Source organism: Monodon monoceros, unplaced genomic scaffold, assembly GCF_005190385.1.
Source record: "Monodon monoceros isolate NGI ecotype Baffin Bay Population unplaced genomic scaffold, NGI_Narwhal_1 Super_Scaffold_14, whole genome shotgun sequence".
Lineage (NCBI taxonomy): Eukaryota > Metazoa > Chordata > Mammalia > Artiodactyla > Monodontidae > Monodon > Monodon monoceros.
This window is the reverse complement of record NW_021703770.1, coordinates 46,349,385-46,373,597: the sequence shown is the minus strand read 5'-3', so window position 1 is coordinate 46,373,597 and position 24,213 is coordinate 46,349,385. Positions and strand designations below refer to the sequence as shown.

At 33.7% G+C, this 24,213-nt stretch overlaps 1 protein-coding gene across 1 annotated transcript in view; it reads left to right on the top strand.

Annotated features, from left to right (window-relative positions):
* CNBD1 (cyclic nucleotide binding domain containing 1) overlaps positions 1 to 24,213 on the top strand; it is a 437,906-nt gene that overhangs the window by 380,669 nt on the left and 33,024 nt on the right. The window contains 2 exon segments of the mRNA XM_029222632.1: positions 6,766 to 6,879; positions 8,457 to 8,603. Coding sequence (XP_029078465.1) covers positions 6,766 to 6,879; positions 8,457 to 8,603 — 261 coding nt within the window.

Genomic DNA, 24,213 nt, shown 5'->3' with positions numbered 1-24,213 from the left:
ATTTAGCTTGGGTCTAATTTTTCCCCACTACTGAGGCAAAACTCCTGCATATTCTACCTGATGCAAAATAACATTGCTCTGTGAGAAAGAAATTAACAGTACAAATTGTAGAGTTTGAAAATAATAGAGACTGAATCAACCAATCATGAAAAACAGATTCTATGTAGCTTATAAATGTTTGTATTACACTGAAATAGGTAATAAGGGTAATGTGTATGAATCTGCATAATTTATTTTGATGTCCTTTCAGGTTTTTATGTCTTTTTTTCTTTTTGAGTAGTAGTTCCACTACTCAAAATGATCTGAATAAAATTAAAAATGATCTGAATAAAATTTAAAAAAATATGTCTACTAGCTTGAAAGTTTCTTAGAATAATGACACCTTCTAAATCAAGTTCAAGTTTCACATGAAATGAACAAAAATTTTGATTGCTTTTTACATATGTGACACTGTGTAGATGTTTCTTTAACTTCTAAAGACATAAATGAAATATTTTGAATAAGAATCCAGTAACATTTAACTCTCTTATACTTGCTTTACTTTTCATTTTTTGCCTTGTCAAGTCAACTGTATTTCAGACTTTTTAAAAAACTTAAGTGTTTGTTCAAGAAAGGAGGTCCAAGCTAATCATTTAATTAAATTAAATAATTTAACTGGTTAGTTTTGTTTCTACAGTTGCATTTTTAGATAGAAGGGTGAGTCTTCAAACTCAGAAAAAACATATTTTCAATAACTCTAGGAATTTGACTAAAATATTTCTGATACTATTTTCAGTTGTCTCTGTAAACACATCTTATGTAATCATAATTTTGGAGTTTCAACAGAGAAAAATATTTTGTCAAAAGTTAAAATTACATGCCCTCTACCTTAGGTCAATGATTGATTAACAAGATCTCAATTGAGACATTTTTGTTCATAGGAGATTTTGTGTGTGTGTGTGTGTGTGTGTGCATATTACTCAGGGTATATTTTGATGGAGAAGTAATAAAACTGTTAGTAACTCAGAGGCCAAATCTTAACAACACTATATTTTTATTGTGTAAGAAACACAAACCATGAGACCTACACAACAATTTTTAAGTACTTTATTGTTAATTATAAGTATAATGTTGTACAACAGATCTCTAGAACTTCCTTGTATGTGATGAGTAGCTTTTTATTGCTGCTTTCAAAACTATCTCTTTGTCTATGACTTTTAACAGTTTTATTATAATGTGTCTTTGTGTAGGTCTTCTTAGATTTATCCTGGTTGGAGTGAATTGAGCTTCTTGAATTTGTATGTCCACTTTTTCTTAAATTTGAAAAGTTTTTAGCCATCATTTCTTCAACTAGGTTCTCTGCCACTTTTTCTTCTCCTCTGGGATTTCTATAGCGTATATGTTATTCTATTTGATGATGTCCCACAAGTCCATTAAGCTCTCTTCATTTTTTTCTTCTTCTTCTTTTTATTCTTGCTCCTAAGCCTCAGTAATTTCAAAAGTCCTGTCTTCAATTTGTTGATTCTTTCTTTCTTCTGTCTAGTCAAGAGCTGTTAAGGCTCTGTAGTGAATTTTTCAATTCAGTTATTTTATTCTTCAATTCTAGAATTTCTATTTAGTTCTTCTTCATAGTTTCTATCTCTGTTGATATTCTCATTTTATTCATACATCATTTTCCTGATTTCTGTTAGTTATTTGTCTGTGCTCTCTTTTAATTTATTAAAAAAACCTTTATGATGGCTATTTTAAATGCTTTGTCTGCTAATTCATATTTCTCCATTTCTTTAGGGTCATTTTCTTGGGATTTAATTTGTTCCTTTGAATATCCCATATCTCCCTGCTTTTTGTATGTCTTGTTATCTTCTGCTGGAACTTTGGAATTAGAAAAATCAACTATTTCTCCCAGTCTCTGTGGCATGGTTCTGCACAGGGAGGAACTTCTTCAGTCAGCCCAGCTGGATATTCTAAAGATTTTTCAAGCCTTTTCTGGGAATGTGTTCTGTCTAGTCTTGTGTGTATAATCTCCTTGTTGAAGAGGTTTGCCAAGTTCTAATCAGGAGTGCCACATAGTGTCTATATATGGTACTGTAGATTCTGGTACACACTGAAAAATTTTGTTCTCAGTGGACCTCAACCTGGCACCCTATTCCTGTTAGTGCTTAGATTCAGACAAGATGTAAATCAGGCAACCTACTGAAAAGCCAGAACTTTGTGTGCATGCACCACTCTTCTCTTTCTCCTGAAGGAGAGGCCATCAAGCCGTTCTGAACTTTGTCTGCTGTACCATGTGTGTTCTGAAGAAGCAGCATGCTACCCAGTTCTTATTTGTTCTCAGAGGCCACGAGCCTTCTAGAGTATGCTGAGTTCTGTCAATGATCTCAGAGAGACAAGGCAGAATCCAATCCCTCAGGCAGTTCCCCTGAAAGGTCAGAACTTTGTACATACAGTCCAGACTTCTCTTTCCCTTCCTAGGGAGAAATCAGAAGCTGGGAGGTTTGGAGAACATTAAAGTTTGGAGAAGATTAATTTTTCCCCACTGCTGTTGTAAAAGAAGCCCGTGAGGGGCTTCCCTGGTGGCGCAGTGGTTGAGAGTCCACCTGCTGATGCAGGGGACACGGATTCGTGCCCCGGTCCGGGAAGATCCCACATGCCACGTAGCGGCTGGGCCCGTGAGCAATGGCCGCTGAGCCTGCGCGTCCGGAGCCTGTGCTCCGCAACGGGAGGGGCCACAAGAGTGAGAGGCCCGCATACCGCAAAAAAAAAAAAAAAAAAACTATAGCAATGTGAGTGTATGTATAGTTATAACAGTATGGTGACTATAATTAATGGTGCTGGTTTGCTAATATATTTGGTAATACATATTTTATTAAGGGCTCATTTTCCCTAAAATAGTATCTTCATATCTGTTAGACTTCTTTGAAGCCTGGATAAACATTAATATATCCAGAAAGAATTTTTTTCCAGGCATTTAGAGTTGCAAATCAACAAAATTAAAAAATAAATCTTTGATGCCTCGCACGTGGTGTAGATTCTAGTCCCAATATCATGAGCTATGGTTAGGAATTTTCAGAGAGACTTTCTCTTCTCTTTTTCCATTCCTTTTAGCACCACAAGTAAGAGAGGAAAATATCTTCAGGAACTCTCTTTGTAAGGTGGGATTTTTCAAGTGCACCCCCCAAGAATATTGTTCTTGAAGGATTTATGAAGGAGGGTGTCCACCCCACATCTGATCTCTCAGACAGACTTTGCCACTGTCTCTAGGGCTTTCTTACCTCTGTGACTGCACTTTCTTTTTATTTCTGGCTTTTGAGGGTTTTTTTTTTTTCCTTTTACCACCTCATATATTTAAAACTATTTCATCCAAAATTTTTAGTTGTGCAACTTGGTTCCATAAAAACCTAAGCTACCATATTCTGAGCTTCCTCTCGTGCTCAGTTAACCTTTTGAGGAAGTTGCAATTTAATATTGAGACCTTGCATTTGTTCATCAAATATTTATTGAATGGCTACTTTGCAAATACATGAGTGAAAGAAAGATAAAAATAAAAATCCTTGTCTTGATGGAGCTTGCATCCTAGTGGCTAGAGGATGTAATATACAGTAAGCACAAGAAATAAATCAGTAAATTAGATAGTATGTTAGATGTTAAAACCATGAGGAAAAAAAGCAGAGTCGGGTAAGGGAGCTGGTAATAGCAGGTTAAACTGTAGGATAAACTAGCAGAGTCATGAGAGGGTGAGATTTGAATGAAGATTTGAACCTGGTGAGAGAGTTGAGGTGAGGGTATGGCTTTCTTGGCTATCAGGCTGGGCATCAGATCTCCATAATCCCTTCTGCCCTGACTTGTAAAAGACTCTAAGCCCCAGTATTTGTCCTATCTTGGAGCATGGGATGGAGGAAAGGGGATAATGGGGGAAGAAGGGGAAGGAGAGAGGGGTGGAGGGAATTTAACACCAAGTCTGGACCTTCTTCATCTGCCCTAATTTTCAATAAGTAACAAATCATACTCTGTTATTTTCTGTGAAATTCTATAAATGTATTATATTAGTAAATTCTTTTCTTGGAATAGTTTCTGAGGTGTGTTTAAAATTTAAATTTCTTTTACCCATATTTCTCTGGATTTCCTCTACCAATAATTAGTACAACTTTTTTCCAAATCTCATGTTTGTGTGATTATAGAAATGCTCACTTATTTTTAATTTCTTATGCAAAGTGGCAGGTATTTAATATGCATGACAGTATTTTACATATAGTACTCATACTTTAGAAGAATGACTTATCTTAATGTGCCATGAATTCAGAAGGTGTAGTATAAATGGAAATTAGATAATTAATCAGTGTTCAATTTTTCTGATATGCATTTCTATTCAGGATTTGCTTCCATTTATCCATAAATGCTATTTATCTTCATATAAATATACATTTTAAAATAAGTAGTGTTTAATATTGGTTAAAGTTTCATTAGTATGGACCCTTATAGAAATACTCAGTAAATGCAAGGTCCTTTTTAACCAAGATCTTTCTTAACACTTTAGGAAAGCAAAAAATATATTCATAAGGAAAACATGTTCAAAAATGTTTCCCCAAATTGACATTAAAGTTCAAAAATAGCATTCATTAGCACTACTTTGTTTATATTGTTCTTTTTCTAGTACTCGAGTTTTACAAGGAGAAATGGTATCCATTAAGCTAATGCATGTTCTGCTTGAAGCTGCATCAGTTTTGCTGATACTCAGACACACTTCTTCTCCAAAACTGTGTTTTGGTCTGTTAGGCTAATGGACTTGAGTTTATCTTAATTAAGAAGATGTCCTTTAACAATCTTTCTAATCACTAGTTTCCATTTAAACTGAGACCTTAACTGTCCCAGTGTTGATGCTAATAGCCAGTTGGGAATTATCCTTCTTATCATGACTTGTTCTAACTGATCTGAAAATTGGAATAAAATAGTTTTATTAGACTTGTGACTATTTCCTGGCACATGAAAAACAACAGGAAGGAAAAGAACAATACATGATATTCACTTTCTATGAATCCTTCTGGTTTTCTTCTCTTTCTAATTTACTTTTAAGATAAAGTCAAGTTTTTTCTTTTCATAAAGGTCTAATGCTTTCAGGTTTTAGAATATGAGTTTGAGTTTTGATGAGGCTCTTTAAAACCTTATTTAAATTTTTTTTTTATTTTGGTAAAAGTCACATAATATAAAACATACCATTTTAACCATATTAAATTGTACAGTTCAGTGACACTAAGTACATTCACATTGTTGTGCAACTCTCACCATTATCCATCTCCCAAATTTTTCACCTTCCTAAACTGAAACTCTGTTTTTAAATATAAATCAACTTTATTTCCTGAATATTACCTTTAAATAATAATGAATAAAATGTCATTTATATAGTCCATGACTAAATATTTTCATTTAAAAGTGTGTTATAATCCTTTGGATCTTTCTGTGTTGTTCATAGCTTTCTATGTAACCCAAGAGGAAAGGGTATGGAGATGACAACATTTATCTTGACATCACTGGCATAAGTTCTTTGTAATGGGAAACAGGTTTAGAGGCTAAATAAATAAAATTAAGAAACAAAAGAGAAAGGTGTTAAGTTTTTACAGGCATTGGTATGATTTTTTTTCTAGTCAAAAAGTAATATTTAAAATTTCTTAAGTGTGATGAGACATTTTTTTAATGTCATTAAATTCAGACTGCTTACCTAGATGAAAACGGTTTTTCTGTGTTGTCTTCATTAAGATAAACATTTTCTATGATTAGTACAGAGACCATAGGCAATTACTGAGGCAGTAAATGTCCTCTATAAGGAGTAAGACTGCCTCATACATTTTGCTGCAGTGATTCAGCTTTTCCATTGTTAACTTGCCTTTAATACAAATTCCCATGATCTTTATTCACTTTGATATTATGTATGCTTCTCTATGATCTATGTAAGGCTTGACTTTCAAGAAAAGATTTACAGTAGTGCAGCTCTAACAGTTAAAAATAATGGGTTTCTTTACTATCTAAGTGCATGCTTCTCTTTCCTGTAACAATTGCCAGGAGACTCTATACCTTCCTTTATGTCCTGCTGATTGACTAAAAGAAGTAAAACAGTCTCTACAATCATATAACATCTTGGCAAAACACTACTCTTTACTTTTAAGAGTAGGATCTATGAAAAAATTCCCATGTCTATACAATTTACACATAATTCTACAGCTATATTATACTTTGATATTTGAAGATAACTTTATAATATTATTGTTTGGCTGTAAGAAACAAAATATAAGACAGTAGAAGAGTTACCATAAATTTTTATTTAAGCAAAATAAATGACTGGTGACAATTAAATAACCTTTTATTCATTTTTTTATTATACACTTTGAGCTCTGAAGATCCAAATGTTAACTATTCAGAGATTTTTTGAGCCAGTTGTTAAACCATTGGCAGTTTCAAATTAGCCATGGTAAAAATATCTACACCATGAAAATCAGCAAATGCTACGGCTTGGGGCTTGCCCCACACTCATCTTCCTCTCCTCCACCATACAGTTTACTAGCACACCATTGATTTTACTGCCAAATTCTTGTCAATATTTACTTCTGTATTAGTTGCTGATATAAATATCAGATGTAAATTTTTATCATATATAGAGGACTGCCTATAAACTGTCATTCATTAAGAAATTTACTCAATAGTTGTTGAATTAAATGTCAACTTTTATTGTCAAAATATCTAAAATAATTTCTTATAAAAATGTGTGAAATAATGAATTGTCTCTTTTGTTTTCAGTGATAATGGAGAGTGGAAATATAATCTCTTTTATGGCTTATATTAATTCTGGATATTGTAAGATTTGCAGAAGTATTGTAGGACTTTCAAAACCACAATCAAGAAAAGTGGTAAGTTTTAAACTTATGTATTCTTTTTAATCAATTAGTCTATCTTAATGAATAGGAGATATTGAACATGTTTTCTTGTGTTTATTGGTCATTTATTACTTGTCTTCTTTTGTGAAATAGCTGTTCAATTTTTGACTAATTTTTGTTGCATTTATTTTCTTCTTTTTACTGAGTTGTAAGATGCAGGAATGTAAAATAAGTTGTAATATATATTGAATTGTAAGACTTAGGAACAACCTAGAAGCACATTAAAAGATGCTTGACATCATTATTTATCAGATAAATGCAAATTAAAACTACAACAAAGTACTTCTATAAGCATATCAGATTGGTTAAAATGCACTTAATATATGACCCCGAAATATCCACTCTAGATATTTACTCAAGAGAAATAAAATATATGCTTACAAAAAGACTTACATGAATCTTCATAAGCCAAAAACTGTAGGTAATCCAAATATCCATTGACAGTTGAATGGATGGAAAATTTGTGGTATATTCATTCATTGGAATGTCATGCCTCAATAAAAAGAATTTATGATACGTACAAGAATATGGATGAATCTCAAAGCATTAAGTTGGGCGAAAAGGTCAAACTCAGAACAGTGCATTCTGTATGATTCCAGTTTTATGAAGTTCTAGAATAGGCAAAACACTAATACATAGTGACAGAAAAGCTAGAACTAATCCATTTTGGCTGGTTAGGCAGTCTTCAACGTAATTCAATTTAATATGCAAACTTCATTGAATTTTGTTGTACTAGTCATATGCAGTGTGAAGATTTTCCATTTATATAAGTGGCATATCAACTAGTTAGTTATTGGCTTTTGACCCCAGGGTACTTAGTAAAGGCTTTTACCTCTTCTGAGTTCTGTCACTGTCCTACCCTGAGGGCTACATTCTATTTTTTTTTATTTTTATCTTACTGCTCAGCAGCTCATCCTTGTTTTAATACTGTTGGGCTCTCCCTGAAAAGATAATTTGGAGTTTCAATTTTTTTCTCCAGAACTATGCATATTGAAACTATTGTCAGATCTTTTCCACAAAATTCCTTATTTGGACTTAAACTGCTAGTTACCTGAGTCAAACTCACTTTCCATTTTTCTTTTTTTTAGTTATACGAAAAAGTTAGGGTAGAATCTCATCTTTTGCAGTTAATCATCTCATCAGTTCTATTCCTGGCACTCTGCTTATTTTCATTATTCTCTGCTGGTTCAACAACTGTGCCTTGCAGCTGGAATTGAGGTAACAAATGGTGGTTCACAAAGCATACTAAATTATGCTTACAAAACAGTATCCTAGGACCTTAAAAAATGGAATGAGTTCAAGATTTCATAAACATCTTGGTGTATTAACACATTTAATTTCTAGATCACTAAACTACAGTGTCTTCAACTGTCTTAGATATGCTGAAGTTCTCACCAATCTATTATTTTTCTAATATAATTTAAATACATATATAAATAAATGTTCTCTGATTTGCATGAAACTGCTAATTTATTTTAAATACCATATACCAAAATTATTTATCCATTATATGAAAGTGGTTTCATTAAACATCATTTACTATATCTCTTACAGAAAAAAATACGAAACTTGTGTATATGGGTCAACTTAAGGGGAAGGAGTCTTTTGGTGAGATTAGTGTTCTTCAAGTTCCTTTCACATACACAATAGTTACTGGAAAAGATGTTGAGATGGCAATTATTGAAGATAAGGACCTACTTGGTAAATACATAAATGTCTTTTATTTCAACTGTTATACCATTTTATTTGATGAGTTTTTGGCAAGAGTAGACATATTTCGCAGACAAATTGAGACACTCAAGTAAGTATGGGTGTATGTATGTTATTTACAGAGACAGCATATCTATATATAACCCCCTTTATAACTTCATAGTCTATCTGACTTAATTGTGCTACTTTTAGAATATATTAGCAATATTTTAAAAGACTGATTTTAAATTACTAAAATCTCTCTGCCAATTCCCAAGTTACCATTAATAGCAACATTTTCTCCTTTTCTGGAATATATATATATATATATATATATATATATATATATATAATCATTGCTTAAGTGTTTCTGGCTCAGATCAAGTGTGTACTATCTTCCAATAGATCAAGTGTATATGAAGCTCCATGGATTGCAGTATTTAAACTTTTATATGAAATTTTATTTTATTTAAAAAAAATTTATTGGAGTAGAGTTGATTTACAATGTTGTGTTAGTTTCAGGTGTACAGCAAAGTGAATCAGTTATACATATACATATATCCACTCTTTTTTTTTTAGATTTTTTTCCCATATAGGCTGTTACAGAGTATTGAGTAGAGTTCCTTGTGCTATACAGCAGGTTCTTATTAGTTATCTATTTATATATAGTAGTGTTTATATGTCAAACCCAATTTGCCAATTGATCTGCCTCCCCACCTTAACCCCTGGTAACCATAAGTTTGTTTTCTACATATGTGACCATACTTCTGTTTTGTAAATAAGTTTATTTGTATCCCTTATTTTTAGATTCCACAAATAGGCATTATCATATGATATTTGTCTTTCTCTGTCTGACTTACTTCATTCAGTATGACAATATCTAGGTCCATCCATGTTGCTACAAATGACATTATTTTGTTCTTTTTTATGGCTGAGCAATATTCCATTGTATATATGTACCACATCTTCTTTATCCATTCCTCTGTTGATGGACATTTAGGTTGCTTCCATATCCTGGCTATTGTAAATAGTGCTGCAATGAACATTGTAGTGCATGTATCTTTTTGAATTATGGTTTTCTCCAGGTATATGCCCAGGAGTGGGATTGCTGGGTGCTAAGGTAGTTCTATTTTTGGTTTTTTAAAGAACCTCCATACTGTTCTCCATAGTGGCTGTACCAATTTACATTCCCACCAACAGTGTAGGAGGGGTCCCTTTTCTCTGCACCCTCTCCAGTGTTTACTGTTTGTAGATTTTTGGATGATGGCCATTCTGACCGGTATGAGGTGATACCTCATTGTAGTTTTGATTTGCATTTCTCTAATAATAAATGATGTTGAAAATTTAGAGTTCTAGTGATATTAGAAGAATAATTGTGCAGTAACCTGTGATTGACCCTCCAAACATTATAAATATTCAGATAGGATATGCAATTGAATATGAAATATAAATGGTTAAAAGATCTAGAAACGTATAGAAATTAACATGGGTGAGAGATTTGCTTTAAATAAGCTCAATTAGAAATTTTTCCATATTACTTGTGTATGATTTGACTGAGTTCTATTTTCTGAATTTCAAGGTTTGTTTTAATTTTAATGTCTCAGAATATGTATGCTCTACTTTCTTAACTCTGATTTTGTTTAACTTCAAATTCATGTATCCATTTTAATAGGTATACATTTGAAATAGCACTGATTAATATGCTTTCCCTCTGTGAAATTCAAATACCAAACCCCTCAAGGTGCATATCACTTAAAAATAATTACAGACCACCAGTTATAGGTATAATATTCTCACTTGACATAGGCTAAGTTTTTCTTTTCCTGTACTAATTATGTTAACTGCTGCAAGGTAAATAAATACACTGTGGACTCTTTTATGTAAATCAATATTTCACAAATGAAAGTGCTTCTTTCAAGCATGTATCAGAATCTTCTTTGCCATCCGACAAACTAAAATTCAAATAGATGGTGTAGTATAAGCTTTAGTTGTGCTTTTGTGTGTGTTGTTCATATTTTAAATTCTATTCTGTATTTTGTTCATTTGAGACAGATGTTATAAAGCTACTGACATGTTTTGTAACTAATTAAACATTTAGTTTTCTAGTAATTCATTTTATAATTTCAATTTTTTTTTACTATATATAACAATCTTTTATAGATTAGAATGTGCAGGCAACGTAATCCACATATGAAAAAAAGACATTTTCTCAGGTATATAGTTCACACTCTATCTGCACCCATATAAAATACATTGAAGAGCCAACATCACTTAAATGATCCAATTTATCAATAATATTTAGAAAATACCTAAAGGAAGCAATAAGTTCACCATACCTCAACCTGGGATAAGTAGAACAGAATCCAAGAAACATAAAAGAGTGCATAAATGTTACATATTTTATCTGGAGAATTATATATACAACTATTTATATACAATCTTAGAGGAAGATGTTCAATAATTAGTTTGACAGTATTTAAAAGGACTTGAAGAGTGATTTCTTTGTTTATTAAGGTTGTTAACTTTTGGAAAATAGGAAATAACTTGTTTTGTAATCTGTGTACATGCTTCTCAGATATTACTTTGAGCATCTAAAGAAAAATGAGAACAGGATTATTAAGTTTAAGCAATATAAGTACATTCATTTTTTTCATATAATGCCACTGGTAATTTAGTTTATGAAGGTAATGTATTTTTGTCCAGATGCAGAATTTATACCTCACAACATTTAGATTAAAACTATGCATACCAACTACCTTAATTTTACTGATATCTGGAATTCTCCTGTACCACAATGTTCACTGCAGCACTATTTACAATAGCCAGGACATGGAAGCAACGTAAGTGTCCATCAACATATGAATGGATAAAGAAGATGTGGCACAAATATGCAATGGAATACTACTCAACCATAAAAATAAACGGAATTGTGTTATTTGTAGTGAGGTGGATGGACCTAGAGTCTGTCATACAGAGTGAAATAAATCAGAAAGAGAAAAACAAATACAATACGCTAACATATATGTATGGAATTTAAAAAAAAATGGTCTTGAAGAACCTACGGGCAGGACAGGAATAAAGACGTAGAGTAGAGAATGGACTTGAGGACACGGGGAGGGGGAAGGGTAATCTGGGACAAAGTGAGAGAGTGGCATTGACATGTATACACTACCAAATGTAAAATAGATAGCTAGTGGGAAGCAGCCGCATAGCACATGGAGACCAGCTTGGTGCTTTTTGACCACCTAGAGGGGTGGGATAGGGAAGATGGGAGGGAGACGCAAGAGGGAGGGGATATGGGGATATATGTATACGTATAGCTGATTCACTTTGTTATACAACAGAAACTAACACAACATTGTAAAGCAATTATACTCCAATAAAGACTTTTAAAAAAAATTAAAAAGAAAAGAAAATAACGAGTAAATAAAAATTAAAAGAAAAATAAAAAAGGAACAGAACAACAACAAAAAAGAACTAGTAGTATTTTCCTGTGGCCTTAGCTGTCAGTGTCTTTGCACCATCGTGAGTCACAGCCAATCTCTACCTACACAGGAAGTCCTCCAATACTTCTAGGTAGGTCTATGGACCTGCTGTGGCCACTGTGGGGTCAGCTCAGGCTCTGATCTGGCCTTACACCTGTGTGTACTTGCCCCCAAAGTCCACAGCCTCAACTCTGGGAACTCTCATTGTATATTCAGATATTCCATAGATGTGGGGTTTACAAAGCCGATTGCTGGGATTTAATCCACTGGTCATGCAGCGGTATTCCGTTTCTCTTTTTTGGTTGCACAGCTCCTGTGGTTCAGCTTTGGTTTTCACCCCGCCTCTGCGTGTGGGACTCCCTCAGGCGTCTGTTCCCCTCCCAGGCAAGAGGGGGCGAAAGCAGCGGTGGATTAGGGCTCACTTGCTCACTGAGGCTTGGGGGAGGAAGGAATGTGGCAGTCACAGGATGTGCGGGGAGTACCTGCGGCAGCAGAGGCCGACGTGAAGTTGCAAGAGTCTGAGGCGCACCGTATGTTCACCTGGGGAAGTTGGCCCTGGATGGCAGGATCCTCGGCACTAGCGGGCTGCACAGGCTGCTGGGAAAGTGTTGGCAGTGACCTGCTTTGCACACAGGACGCTTGGTGGCAACGGTGGCAGCCTCTGTTGTCCGAGATAACAGCCGCAGCTAGGGCTTGAGCTCACGTAGGTGTTGCCCTGCAATCTGTGAGCACACAGGAAGGAAGCTCCTATGGTGGGCCATCTATTAAGTACCCCTCAACAAAGGTCTCCTGCCTCTCTGGGATGCCCAGGCTTTTTCCCGGACTCCCTCCTATCTAGCTTTGGCACACTAGCACCCCCAGGCTGTCCTCACGCAGCCAATCCCAGTCCTCTCCCTGTGGTCTGACCTCTGAAGCCCAAGCCTCAGCACCCAGCCCTCACCCCCACCCCCCATCCCCGCCAGCAGGTGAGGAGACAAGCGTTTCTGGCTGGTGAGTGCTGGTTGGCACCAGTCCTCCATGTGGGAATCTCTCCGCTCTGCCCTCTGCACCCCTGTTGCTGCACTCTCCTCCGCGGCTCTGAAGCTCCCCCCATCCCTGCCAGTGAGGGGGCTTCCTAGTGTGTGGAAACTTTTCCTCCTTCACAGCTCCCTCCCAGAGGGGCAGGCCCCATCCTGATTCCTTTGTCTTTTTTTTCTTCTTTTTTCTTTTGCCCTGCCCAGTTACATGGGGATTTTCTTGCCTTTTTGGAAGTCTGAGGTCCCCTGCCAGTGTTCTGTAGTTGTTCCACATGTAGATGTTTTCTTGATGTATTTGTGAGGAGGAAGGTGATCTCCATGTCTTACTCCTCCGCCATTTGCCCCTGGTCCCCATAATACTTTATTTCTCCACAAATATGCGGTCTCTTTCATTCTCTTATACTCTTACATATCAATAATGTATCCTATTATTAAAATTCCTAATATTTTAATGATTTAAGTTCAGTCAACTTACTTACATTAATTTTTCATTATTTTCAGAACAAGTTTCTCTCATTTTGTGAAATGGCATCCTTCCTTTTTAGGGACAGTGCAATTCATGATATTTTCTACTTTTCCTAGATTCGAAAAGAACAATGTCACTTTTGGGACTTTTCTGGCAGTCCAGTGGTTAAGACTCCACGCTTCCACTGAAGGGGGCATGGGTTCGATCACTGGTCAGGAAACTAAGATCCTGCACGGCCAAAAGAAAAAAAAAGAAGAACAATGTCACTTTTGACTTTGTGGTAGCTTCCTTACCTAGATAAACTCATGTTATTATTTCTTCGTTACTTTCCCTATTTTTCATTTCTGCTACTTTAATCAATTTTAGTTATGATTACATATTTACCTTATAACAGAATTTAAAATATATTTTAAATTTAAAAATATATAAATGCATCAAGTATCTGATATAGAAGTAGATAGATGGATTATTTCAATAGTAAAAAAGGCAGAATTTACATATGTTTTTGATTAATGGGGTTGTATATTGGCTGGTATTTTTCTCTCAAGCAAAAAACAAGTGTTACTGGAAACTAGATTTTTTTGAAGATGATGATTAATGACCAGTACTACTTCTACTGACCCAGAATTATAGAAATAAAAGCTCAATAGATTTAGGTGAAACCACCAACCATATAGGTGATATTGAAATAGTTGACCCTGACTACAAATAACAGTTTGAAATGAAGCCAGGCAGAATTTTGGCTTTAATGCATTATCACAAACAGAGTTAATCATGCATCTTTTGCTTACCTGGACATGAAACATTTTGATAACAATAATTAACTCAGTTTTAGTCTTTAACTTTCACAGGTTTTTGAGTCTTCAATCTTATAATTATATAAGACCTTAATCATGAATTTCTTTTCAGCAAAAATTTGACAGATCATATAAAGTTTTAGGCAGTGTATTGTCTTAACTTCGAAAATGTTTTGTATGCTTCATAATTGAATTGTAATTGTCTGTAAATTAAAGGAAATTATTACAAATTTTTTGCTAATAAAATAGGAAATTACCAAGCCTTGCCAGAGTGCCTTGCTGGTTTAGCAGATAATACAATATTAATCAGATAGCAAGTTCAAACCTATCCCAAAATTGATGAAAGTCCTGTATTTTTTAAACATAGTTTTCAAATTAATTCACATAAAATTTCAGGCCAAGTTTTTCCATAAACTGTATGCTTCAATATTTTTAGAAGGACTCCAAATCTACATATACACAAATGTAATTTTATAAACTTATAATTGGATTACATTTCTGATGTCTTAATATTTATATTGCAAGAGCTTTCTTAATTATTGGAAAACAAAATAGTTTATACCTGATTAATTCAGTATTACAGCTTCTGATAATTCCAAACATGCTTTCATAGTAGAGTATTTTTATCTTTTGGTTATTTATATTATTTGGCAAAACTAGTTCCCTACAAAATACTAATCTCTTACAAATAATTCATGAAAAAGAAAATCAAAATATAGGCAATATTGTGCTTTATCAATATGTACAAGGCAGTTATATCCAACATGTATTATAGCCACTGAAATATAATAATTAAAATGAATAGTTATTTTGCATTTTATATGTCGTTTCAGAGTGTTTTTCAAGAGTATTTCTGATATTACATCTTGTCCGCTAAATATTGACTGTCACTCATTTTTCAGGAAAGCATTTAATTGAGTAAAATGTGTCTTGTAAGTAATTCAATAAAATCATTTCTATGTACAGTTATGCACAAATAATGAAAATACTAAATTTTAAAATCTGATTTTTAAACCAACATCCTAATAAGGAAAATTCCAGTAAAAGAAACTATCACTGAGGATATTTGTTCTCATTGCCAATATTTACTTCTTTTACCATGTTCTAGAACAATATGCCTGTGTGGCAGAGATTGACTAGAGGTTTAGCAATCTCCCGTTTCTCTTTCTAAGCATAGAGGAAGGTTAAGTTCCAGAGTCTCTCTTGCAGTTAGGTTGGAAACATGAACTGGCTCTGGTTAATAAAATAGAGGGAAATTGTTACAGCCTGGCCATGAAAGATATTATCTTTCATGATCTCACTCACTGTCTGGAAGTGAAGTGCTCCAAGATATCAGAATCACATGATGGTGGGAACTTGGACTCTAGGATCCTCTTCTTGGATGGAACTGCCCAGAAGAGTAGCTCAGCCAGGGACATCAGTATTAGACTTGTGCAAGTGATAAACATTTGTTGAGTTAAGCAACCAGATTTTAGTTTGTTATAGCAACTAGCAAGTGCTACCCTGAGTCTTACAACTGACAACAATGCAATATTTTCTGAGGAGTTCTTAGAAAAGTAAAAGTTCCCAAATTAGGACCTAAAATGAATATGTCTTTCATTATAATTCTTTTATTCTTAACATTTAGATTGTACTCAAAAATAAGTTCAAGGCACATTTAGGAATAAGAAAATATATGTGCATAAGGAAGATATATGCTAAGTTTTAGAATAAGATTTAGAATTATTTTGGTATGTTTTTATAATAAGAACATTGTATATACAAGAGATGGAGGAAACATAAATTCAGCTGTTTTAAAAAAAAGTAGTACACTTAAAAATCTCCTAAAAAATATTTTTAAATCAGCTTATCGTTTAGTTACATATTTCCAGAACATAACAAGTGCCGTAGAGTATACTGTGTGGTGCCTGTTAACACATGAGAGGTAAGTAGAATTTAGTACATTTCAAAGAGAAAGCAAAAAGTTAGACAAATCAATAATCAAAATTAACCCCAATAGACTATGTCAGATAAACATCCACCAAGATTTAATAGAAAATGACCTAGAAATATTTGCAGTCAAGGTTATCTGTAAATCTACTGAGAATGTTCATGATGGTCATCTTTTTCAAAGGCATAGAATTTACTGTAAGCAAATATTTATATTCAGTATAGTTATTACACAGATTCTCTTTTCTTAGGCTGTTATATCTTAGATACTGAATTAAGGCTATTAGATTGAAATATCAGTTTAGAAACCATTCCAAAGTCTCAAAGAAGAAAATGAAATACATTATAACATGCAAGACAAAACTTTCATCCTTTATTTACTTTTTAAATGTCTTAGTGCATATAAAATCCCACAAAATTGCTTATAGTTACCATATATTAGAAGGAAAATTTGAGTTAAAAGTTTCAAGGTTCGTTCCACAGCCGTACTTGATTTCTTCCTTCAAACTTTCCTGATTTGCTTGTAGGAAGTACATTCATGATCCTATGTCCATCTATTTTCAGGCCTTAGATCTACTGAAAAGGTGTTGGTAAGAGATATGTAGATTTCTTGGAGGAGGAATTGCCCTTTCCTGTAAACATTTAATAGCTTATCATTTAACTATATGTTGGCTGAAAATGTAGGAAATTATGTAAGGAAAGGAATCATAACATTAAATAATAACAGAGATGATATTTCTGTGGCTGCTGAGACTTCTGTGCTGTGTGTTGTGTTGTGCTGCTGTGCTAGATGTTTCTGATAGGCTCATTCAATCTTTACAACAACACTAGTGTGTTGGTATTTTATTGGAACTGGTAAAATAAGACAAATTTGAAAAAAATAACAGAATATCTAAAGATAAATTAACAAATATATAAACAAATGTTCTCTACAGGGATTTAGAACTAAGGTGTTCTGGGAATGTAGGCTTTGCTGGGACTTGAGAGCAGACTGAGTCAGAAAGTGAATAGGGAAAAAGCAGATACTCAGTTGGTAAATCTGAAAAGTCAGATTCAGGAATCAGGAATGCATAATTAGAGAATAAGAGTTAGGACTCCAGAGAAGGTTATCTGGGAAGCACAACATCAGGAAATGAGATTAAAGTTGATGTGGACAAATGGGTGAATATCTTATCAAAGGGCTTGAAAAATCAAAATGGAGCAAAAGCAATAAAATAGAATTTGGTAGTTTGCCAAAGTCTTTGGTGACTGAGATGCTGTCTACATATTTTTACAGAGTATGGTCAGCTTCCAATTCAAAAGGTGAATGAGTGTAACTTTGCAGGCAGAGCATGTTCTTGTCACCTGGTCAGAATGAGTAATTCAAGGGAAAATTAGAAAGACACCTTTTGCCATCTTCTAATTTGCAAATGGGTGTTGAGTAAAGGATTTCCAAATTCATCCATCCATCCATCCGTTCATCCATCTATTATTTGGTCAGTTAGGAAATAATTTTGAGCACCTGCATTATCCAGGCATTCTTCCAGGTGCTAAGGGAATGACATATGAAAAGAGCCCCAATCCTATCAGTTCATATTATGATGAGAGAAGAGATAGACAATACACAAGTAAACACAGAAATGGGAAACCCAATGATTATTTCAGATGAGTGAGAAAAAAATAACAGGTGATAGACTAGAGAATGCTTAGAGGTACTTCTTTAGCTGTGGAGTCCTCTTCCTCTCTGAGAAGGTAACATTTGAGGTAAGACCTGCATGTTGAAAAAGAGCCAATTAGTAGCATGAATATCTGGAGATGAGCATTCTAAGCAGAAGGGAGAAGCACAGGCACAAACGTTTTGAGAAAGGAACAATTATGGCATGAATATCAGAAAGAAGATTGAAGCAGCTATAAGGAGGGAGTAAAGAGAGAAGTCTGGAGAGGAAGACAGTGGAAGAAGATGTAAGGCTCACCAGTCCCATATAAGGTATAGGATCACATTCTAGTTGTAAGGGAAAGGCTCTAAGAGAGTTTAAGAAGGGTTTCTACAGGAACTGTGATCAATAAGCTTGGGAAACTTCACATGCTGTAGAGTTATATTTCAAATTATCATATTATAGATTCTAAAAATTAATTAAGAAACTATTTAACTTTTAACTCAGGAGCTTTCAAATTGAGAACCCATTTGTTTCTAATGAAGTCTAGACTTTCCAGTTGAGAATGGTAAAATTTGTTATTATTTATCTGCATTATGTATTCTCTCCATCTCAAAGCGTATTGTTTGATCCAATCAGGTTGAACCCTTAATGTCTCTTCCCCCATAGCAGACATTCTCATTCATTGCTATAACCCTTTGCTCAATGTTAAAAGACATTTTTCTCTCCTAACTTCATATCAAAATCATATCTATCCTCTATGACTTATATAAAAATCACTTCATTAATTTTCTCCTTTGATGAAGACAGTATGCTATGGTAAGAATATCATGAGTGTTTCAGTTAAAACTTCAGTGCTTTAATTTGTGCTCTATCATCTACTGTGAATTATGATTGTAAGAAGTTACCCTAACCCTTGGATCCCAATGTTCTAACAGTAAAACTTGGTATGAAATAATTATTTTCTTGAAATATCCTGACACAGGTAAAAGCACTTAGAAAAGTGTCACACATTTTAGACATGCATAGTCATATTTGGGTAATTTACTAGAAATCTGCATATTAGTAATCAAAATAGCTAACACTAGTGATTATTTACTGAATTAAACTGCTTTATTTGCATTATTTCATTTAATCCTAATGACAATCCTTTGAGTTAAGTTTATTAAACCAATTTTACAGAAGAGGAAACTAATGTTTATAGAGCGTAAACCACTTGCACAAATAAACAGGAATTTGCAGTGATGGAACCGGAATCCAGGCCCAGTTCTGTCCAAAGCCCATGCTCTTAACTAGGCTTCTCATTTCAGGGAGGAGAAATTGGAACCTTAGAAAGGGTAAAAAATTTAACTGAGGACATATGTCTAACATGTGTCAGAGCACATCTTAGATATCAGCTCTCTAGGCTCACAGTTATATAGTACTAAACATTGGTATTTATTCATTTAATTTATGTATGAATAGCCCTGAGAAGTAGAATAATTCTACTCTGTATGTAATACAAAAATACATGCTATATTAAATACTATTTATGGGAGTAAAGTGTTTTTTTAATAAAAAAATATAAATAAGTAAAAGATTTTGAAATAAAGTAATTTTTGTTTAGAGGAGTGGCTTTAATATACAGATATTAAAGAGGAGTTCTTTAAACAGGAAAAAATCAATGAAACATTGATATACAAATTATATATAACTTTTATGAGAAATACTCATTGTTGTCTATTTAGGGATAATTTACTCAAAATAAAATAATAGATAAAACATCTTTCATAATTCTTAGGAAGTTTTGGGAAAAAAAAATGTTCCAGAAGAAAAACGTTCTGATTGTTCGTATATTTATTTTTTTAAATAGGAATAATTCGGTGTAATGATTTTCAAACTATTTTGAAAGCACAATTTTATCACGGGAATATTTTTTGAAGGTGTACCTCAATAAATGTATACTTAGTCATATATAATATGTATATGCTATTGTATTAATATATCATGATCATAATAAAACACAAAGGAGATTGTTTTAAAGTATGAGATTAAAGTAAAAACAAAAGGAAATTCTAATATTTTCTTTCCATACCATATTGGATGATCTTGTGTAGGAAACCAGAGCATACACCTTCCTTCAGAGAGCACTGGTTTGTATATACAGGTAAGAAATAAGAAGCAAAGATGCAGTCAGGTTTTAGCCTAATGATGCAGATGCCAATGTATTAAGTTTTGAGAAATATAAATTTTGAATTATTGTGCATCAATGGTAAATGAAGAAATCAGATATAAGCATGAAAGTGTGTAGTAAGGCTGGTGGATAATATTTAGAAAGCAGGAAGTAGTTAATGATTGTGTACAATGTAGGAAAAGTACTCATGGCATAAGAACTTGAGATCTGTTACACATTTGTGTCTTGAACAGTTGAGAGTTTTACAAATATTTTTGAATGGGTTTGCATATGAGTCAGATAAGGGGAAATGGTAGTGCACTAATAAAAGAATTATGTCAGTGGAGATAAAAATGTCTAAAAATGCCATTCCTCAGTTCACCTGAAACAGAATTGCTAGGAATTACTTTTGTCATGTTTGAGGTAACTGTAACCAAATTCATGTAACAAACAGTAGTCTGAATGGGAATTTCTATTTCTGTACCTGAAATGCCATTGTGTTTATCCAGCTATAACTAAATTGTATCAAGAGAGTGACATTTCTGAAAAACAAAACAGACTTAGGGTTTCCTGGGGCTGTGGGGAGGAAGGAGGTAAAACAACTGCCGTGTAATCTATTTATCTTTATTGGAGAGATGATTTAAGGGAAAGAAAGAAGGCAGATGACCCAGTCTAATCTCCTTGGAGGTCTTAACAAATAAATTATTGATATTTAGTAGGAAGAGTCCTTATCAGTGGGATGCTCTTAGAAGGATGTCTTTGGCTAAGATTGCTTATGGTAAACAAACTTAGGATATGTGAGGTCTAATTTCATGGAAAATATTAAATAAGATCACCTATTTAGATATAAACTAAAAATTCTTCATAACCTTAATGCTTCCTGCTCTGTGAAGTAACTGACATATCTTATATGGAAACCTCATCTGGTATTCTGAGTTAGAAATTACATGTCTAATGAATGACATAATGGCCTGGGGAACCGTCATTGATGTCCAAATGTCTCCCTCCTCTACTTGTACTTGCTACTAGCTTGTATCATTGAACTATTAGTAAATATGTAAGTCTGATCTGACAAACATGATTCTTTGGTTAGCTCAGAGGAGAGAAGAAAGAAAATAAAATAAAATGTAAGAAGTTGAAAGTAGAATAACTAGAGAAAGAAAGAAACTTGCAGTTGCTAGAATAGCTGACTTAATCTGGAAGAAAATAAAAACATAACCAACTCTATCTTATTGCAAACATAAAAATTAAAATTCTAGATGCTATGTAGAGTTGGCAGTAAAAGAAATCTTTCAAAATGTTCTTTAATAGTGCCTCTTCTTTTCTCTTTTCATTTTTTAGATATTTAATGTAGCAACTCACTTCCAGGTATTAAATCCTATTGTTTTTGGAACAAATTACTGCAAACTTAGGGGCTTCACAAGAAAAATTTGTAATCTTACAGTTCCAGATGTTGGAATTCTGAAATAAGTGACACTAGGCTTGTATGTCATCTAGAGGTTCCAGGAGAAAATGTTTCCTTCCCTTTTCCACATTCTAGAGGCCTCTTACATTCCTTGATTTGTAGCCTCTTCTTCCATTTTAAAGCCAACAATGTCCTATCTTCAAATGTCTCTCTGAGTCTGACACTCTGCCTCATTCTTCCATATTTTTTTTAATTACAGAAGGAATTTTATTTATTTATTTATAAATTATTTATACAATTTTTAAAGGTTGTACTCCATTTACAGTTATTACAAAATATTGGCTATATACCTTATGTTGTACAATATGCCCTTGTAACCTATCTTACACCAAATAATTTGTACCTCCCACTTCCCCACCCCTATCTTTCCCCTCCCCCCAACACTGGTAACCACTAGTTTGTTCTCTATATCTGTGAGTCTCCTTCTTTTTTATTATATTCACTAGTATGTTGTATTATTTATTTATTTATTTTTAATTAATTAATTTATTTATTTATTATTTTTTTGTGGTACGCAGGACTCTCACTGCTGTGGCCTCTCCCGTTGCAGAGCACAGGCTCTGGACACGCAGGCTCAGTGGCCATGGCTCACAGGCCCAGCTGCTCCACAGCATGTGGGATCTTCCCGGACCGGGGAACGAACCTGTGTCCCCTGCATCAGCAGGTGGACTGTCAACCACTGCACCACCAGGGAAGCCCAGTATGTTGTATTTTTTAGATTCCACATATAAGTGATACCACATAGTATTTGTCTTTCTCTGTCTGACTTATTTCACTTAGCATAATGCCCTCCAAGTCCATTCCTGAAAATGGAAAAATTTCATTTTTTATGGCTGAGTAGTATTCCATTGTGTATACCACCTCTTCTTTATCCATTCATCTGTTGTTGGACACTTTTAGGTTGCTTCCATATCTTGGCAATTATAAATATGCTTCTGTGAATATTGGGGTGCATATATATTTTTGAATTAGTTGATGGTGAACTTCTTTTTATGTGCCTCTTGGCCATCTGCATATCCTCTTTGGAAAAATTTCTATTCATTTCTTCTGCCTATTTTTAATAGAGTTTTTTTTTTTGATATTGAGTTGTATGAGCTGTTATATATGTTGGATATTAATCACTTGTTGGTCACATCATTTGCAAATATTTTCTCCCATTCAGCAGGTTGTTTTTTCCCTTTGTAGATGATTTCCTTTTCTGTGCAAGAGCTTTCCAGTTTAATTAGATCCCATTCGCTTATTTTTGCTTCTATTTCCTTTGCTTTAGGAGACAGAACCAAAAATATATTGCTGTGCTTTATATCAAAGATTGTTCTGCCTATGTTTTCCTCTAGGAGTTTTATAGTATCTGGTTTTATATTTAGGTCTTTAGTTCATTTTGAGTTTATTTTTGTATATGGTGTTAGAGTCCACTTTTGAGGACCCTTCTGATTACAATAGGCCCACCTGGATAATACAAGATAATGCCCCTATTTTAAGGTCAGATGACAAGCAACCTCAATTCCATCTGCAACCTGAATTCTCCCCTGCTCCATTGCTATACACATATACATATACATATATACATATACATATACATATACATATAAATATATTCACAGGCTTCAGGGATTAGGAAGTAGGGCTTTTTGGAGGAGAGCATCATTTTGCTACCAGAGATACCATAACAAAATTGTTTATATTAAAACAAAATATATACATACATATATATTAACTTCTATATTCAAATGAATTCTTACAATATACATACATATATATTAACTTTTATATTCAAATGAGTGCTTACAATGGGTAGGTGGTATTTCTTTTCACCTATATTTTGTTCATACCCATGGGAGGATTATATGCCTCACTCCTAGTGCCCACTCACTCAGGCATGGCCATGTGCATTACTTAGGCCAATGAAATGTTAATGCAAGGATGTGTGTCATGTGTTAGCAGAAATTTTAAGTATCATAGTATGTTCCAACATGTTTCCTTTTTCTCTATATAATGATTTCTGAAATATTGCAGAAAATGGCTATTTCACCAGCCTGGGTCTAGGGGTCTGTAACAAACCTGTGAGAGATGTGGAGCTTGAGTTAAGAAACAATCTTCTTAACTACTATCTCTTCAGAGTATGCAAAACTTGATGAGAAAAAAATGGGGGAAAAAATCACTAAATAATATAGTAGTCCTAAAACTTAAAATTGAATTAGTTCAGAGATAATTTCACCCTCAAAAGATGAGAATTTTTTAAAAGAAAATTTATTTTTTGTGAATTTATATTAATGCATGAATCTGCTTGTGTATGAAGAATGAAGATAATATTAAAAAAGGAAATAAGGGATCTAAAACATAGAATTACAGAAACAAATGCAAACAGATATTTTCTAGAATCTGGTAGTAATGTCTAAGAAAAATTCTTAGTAAAAGGAAAATACAAGAAAAATACTTAAATGTGATACAGATGATTTACCAGAAACCAATTGGAAATATCTCAAAAGTGATGGGATGCTGAAACTATTGTAGATAAACTCTAGATCAAGACAAAAATGTCTAGCATCACCCACTAGTACTCTTTGGGAGATTTTAGATAATATAATAAGACAACAACATGAAATAGTAGGAAAAAAGAACTAACTTTCTTTATTTGCTTACTATGATTACATACATAAATAAGAGTGCTCATTTAATTA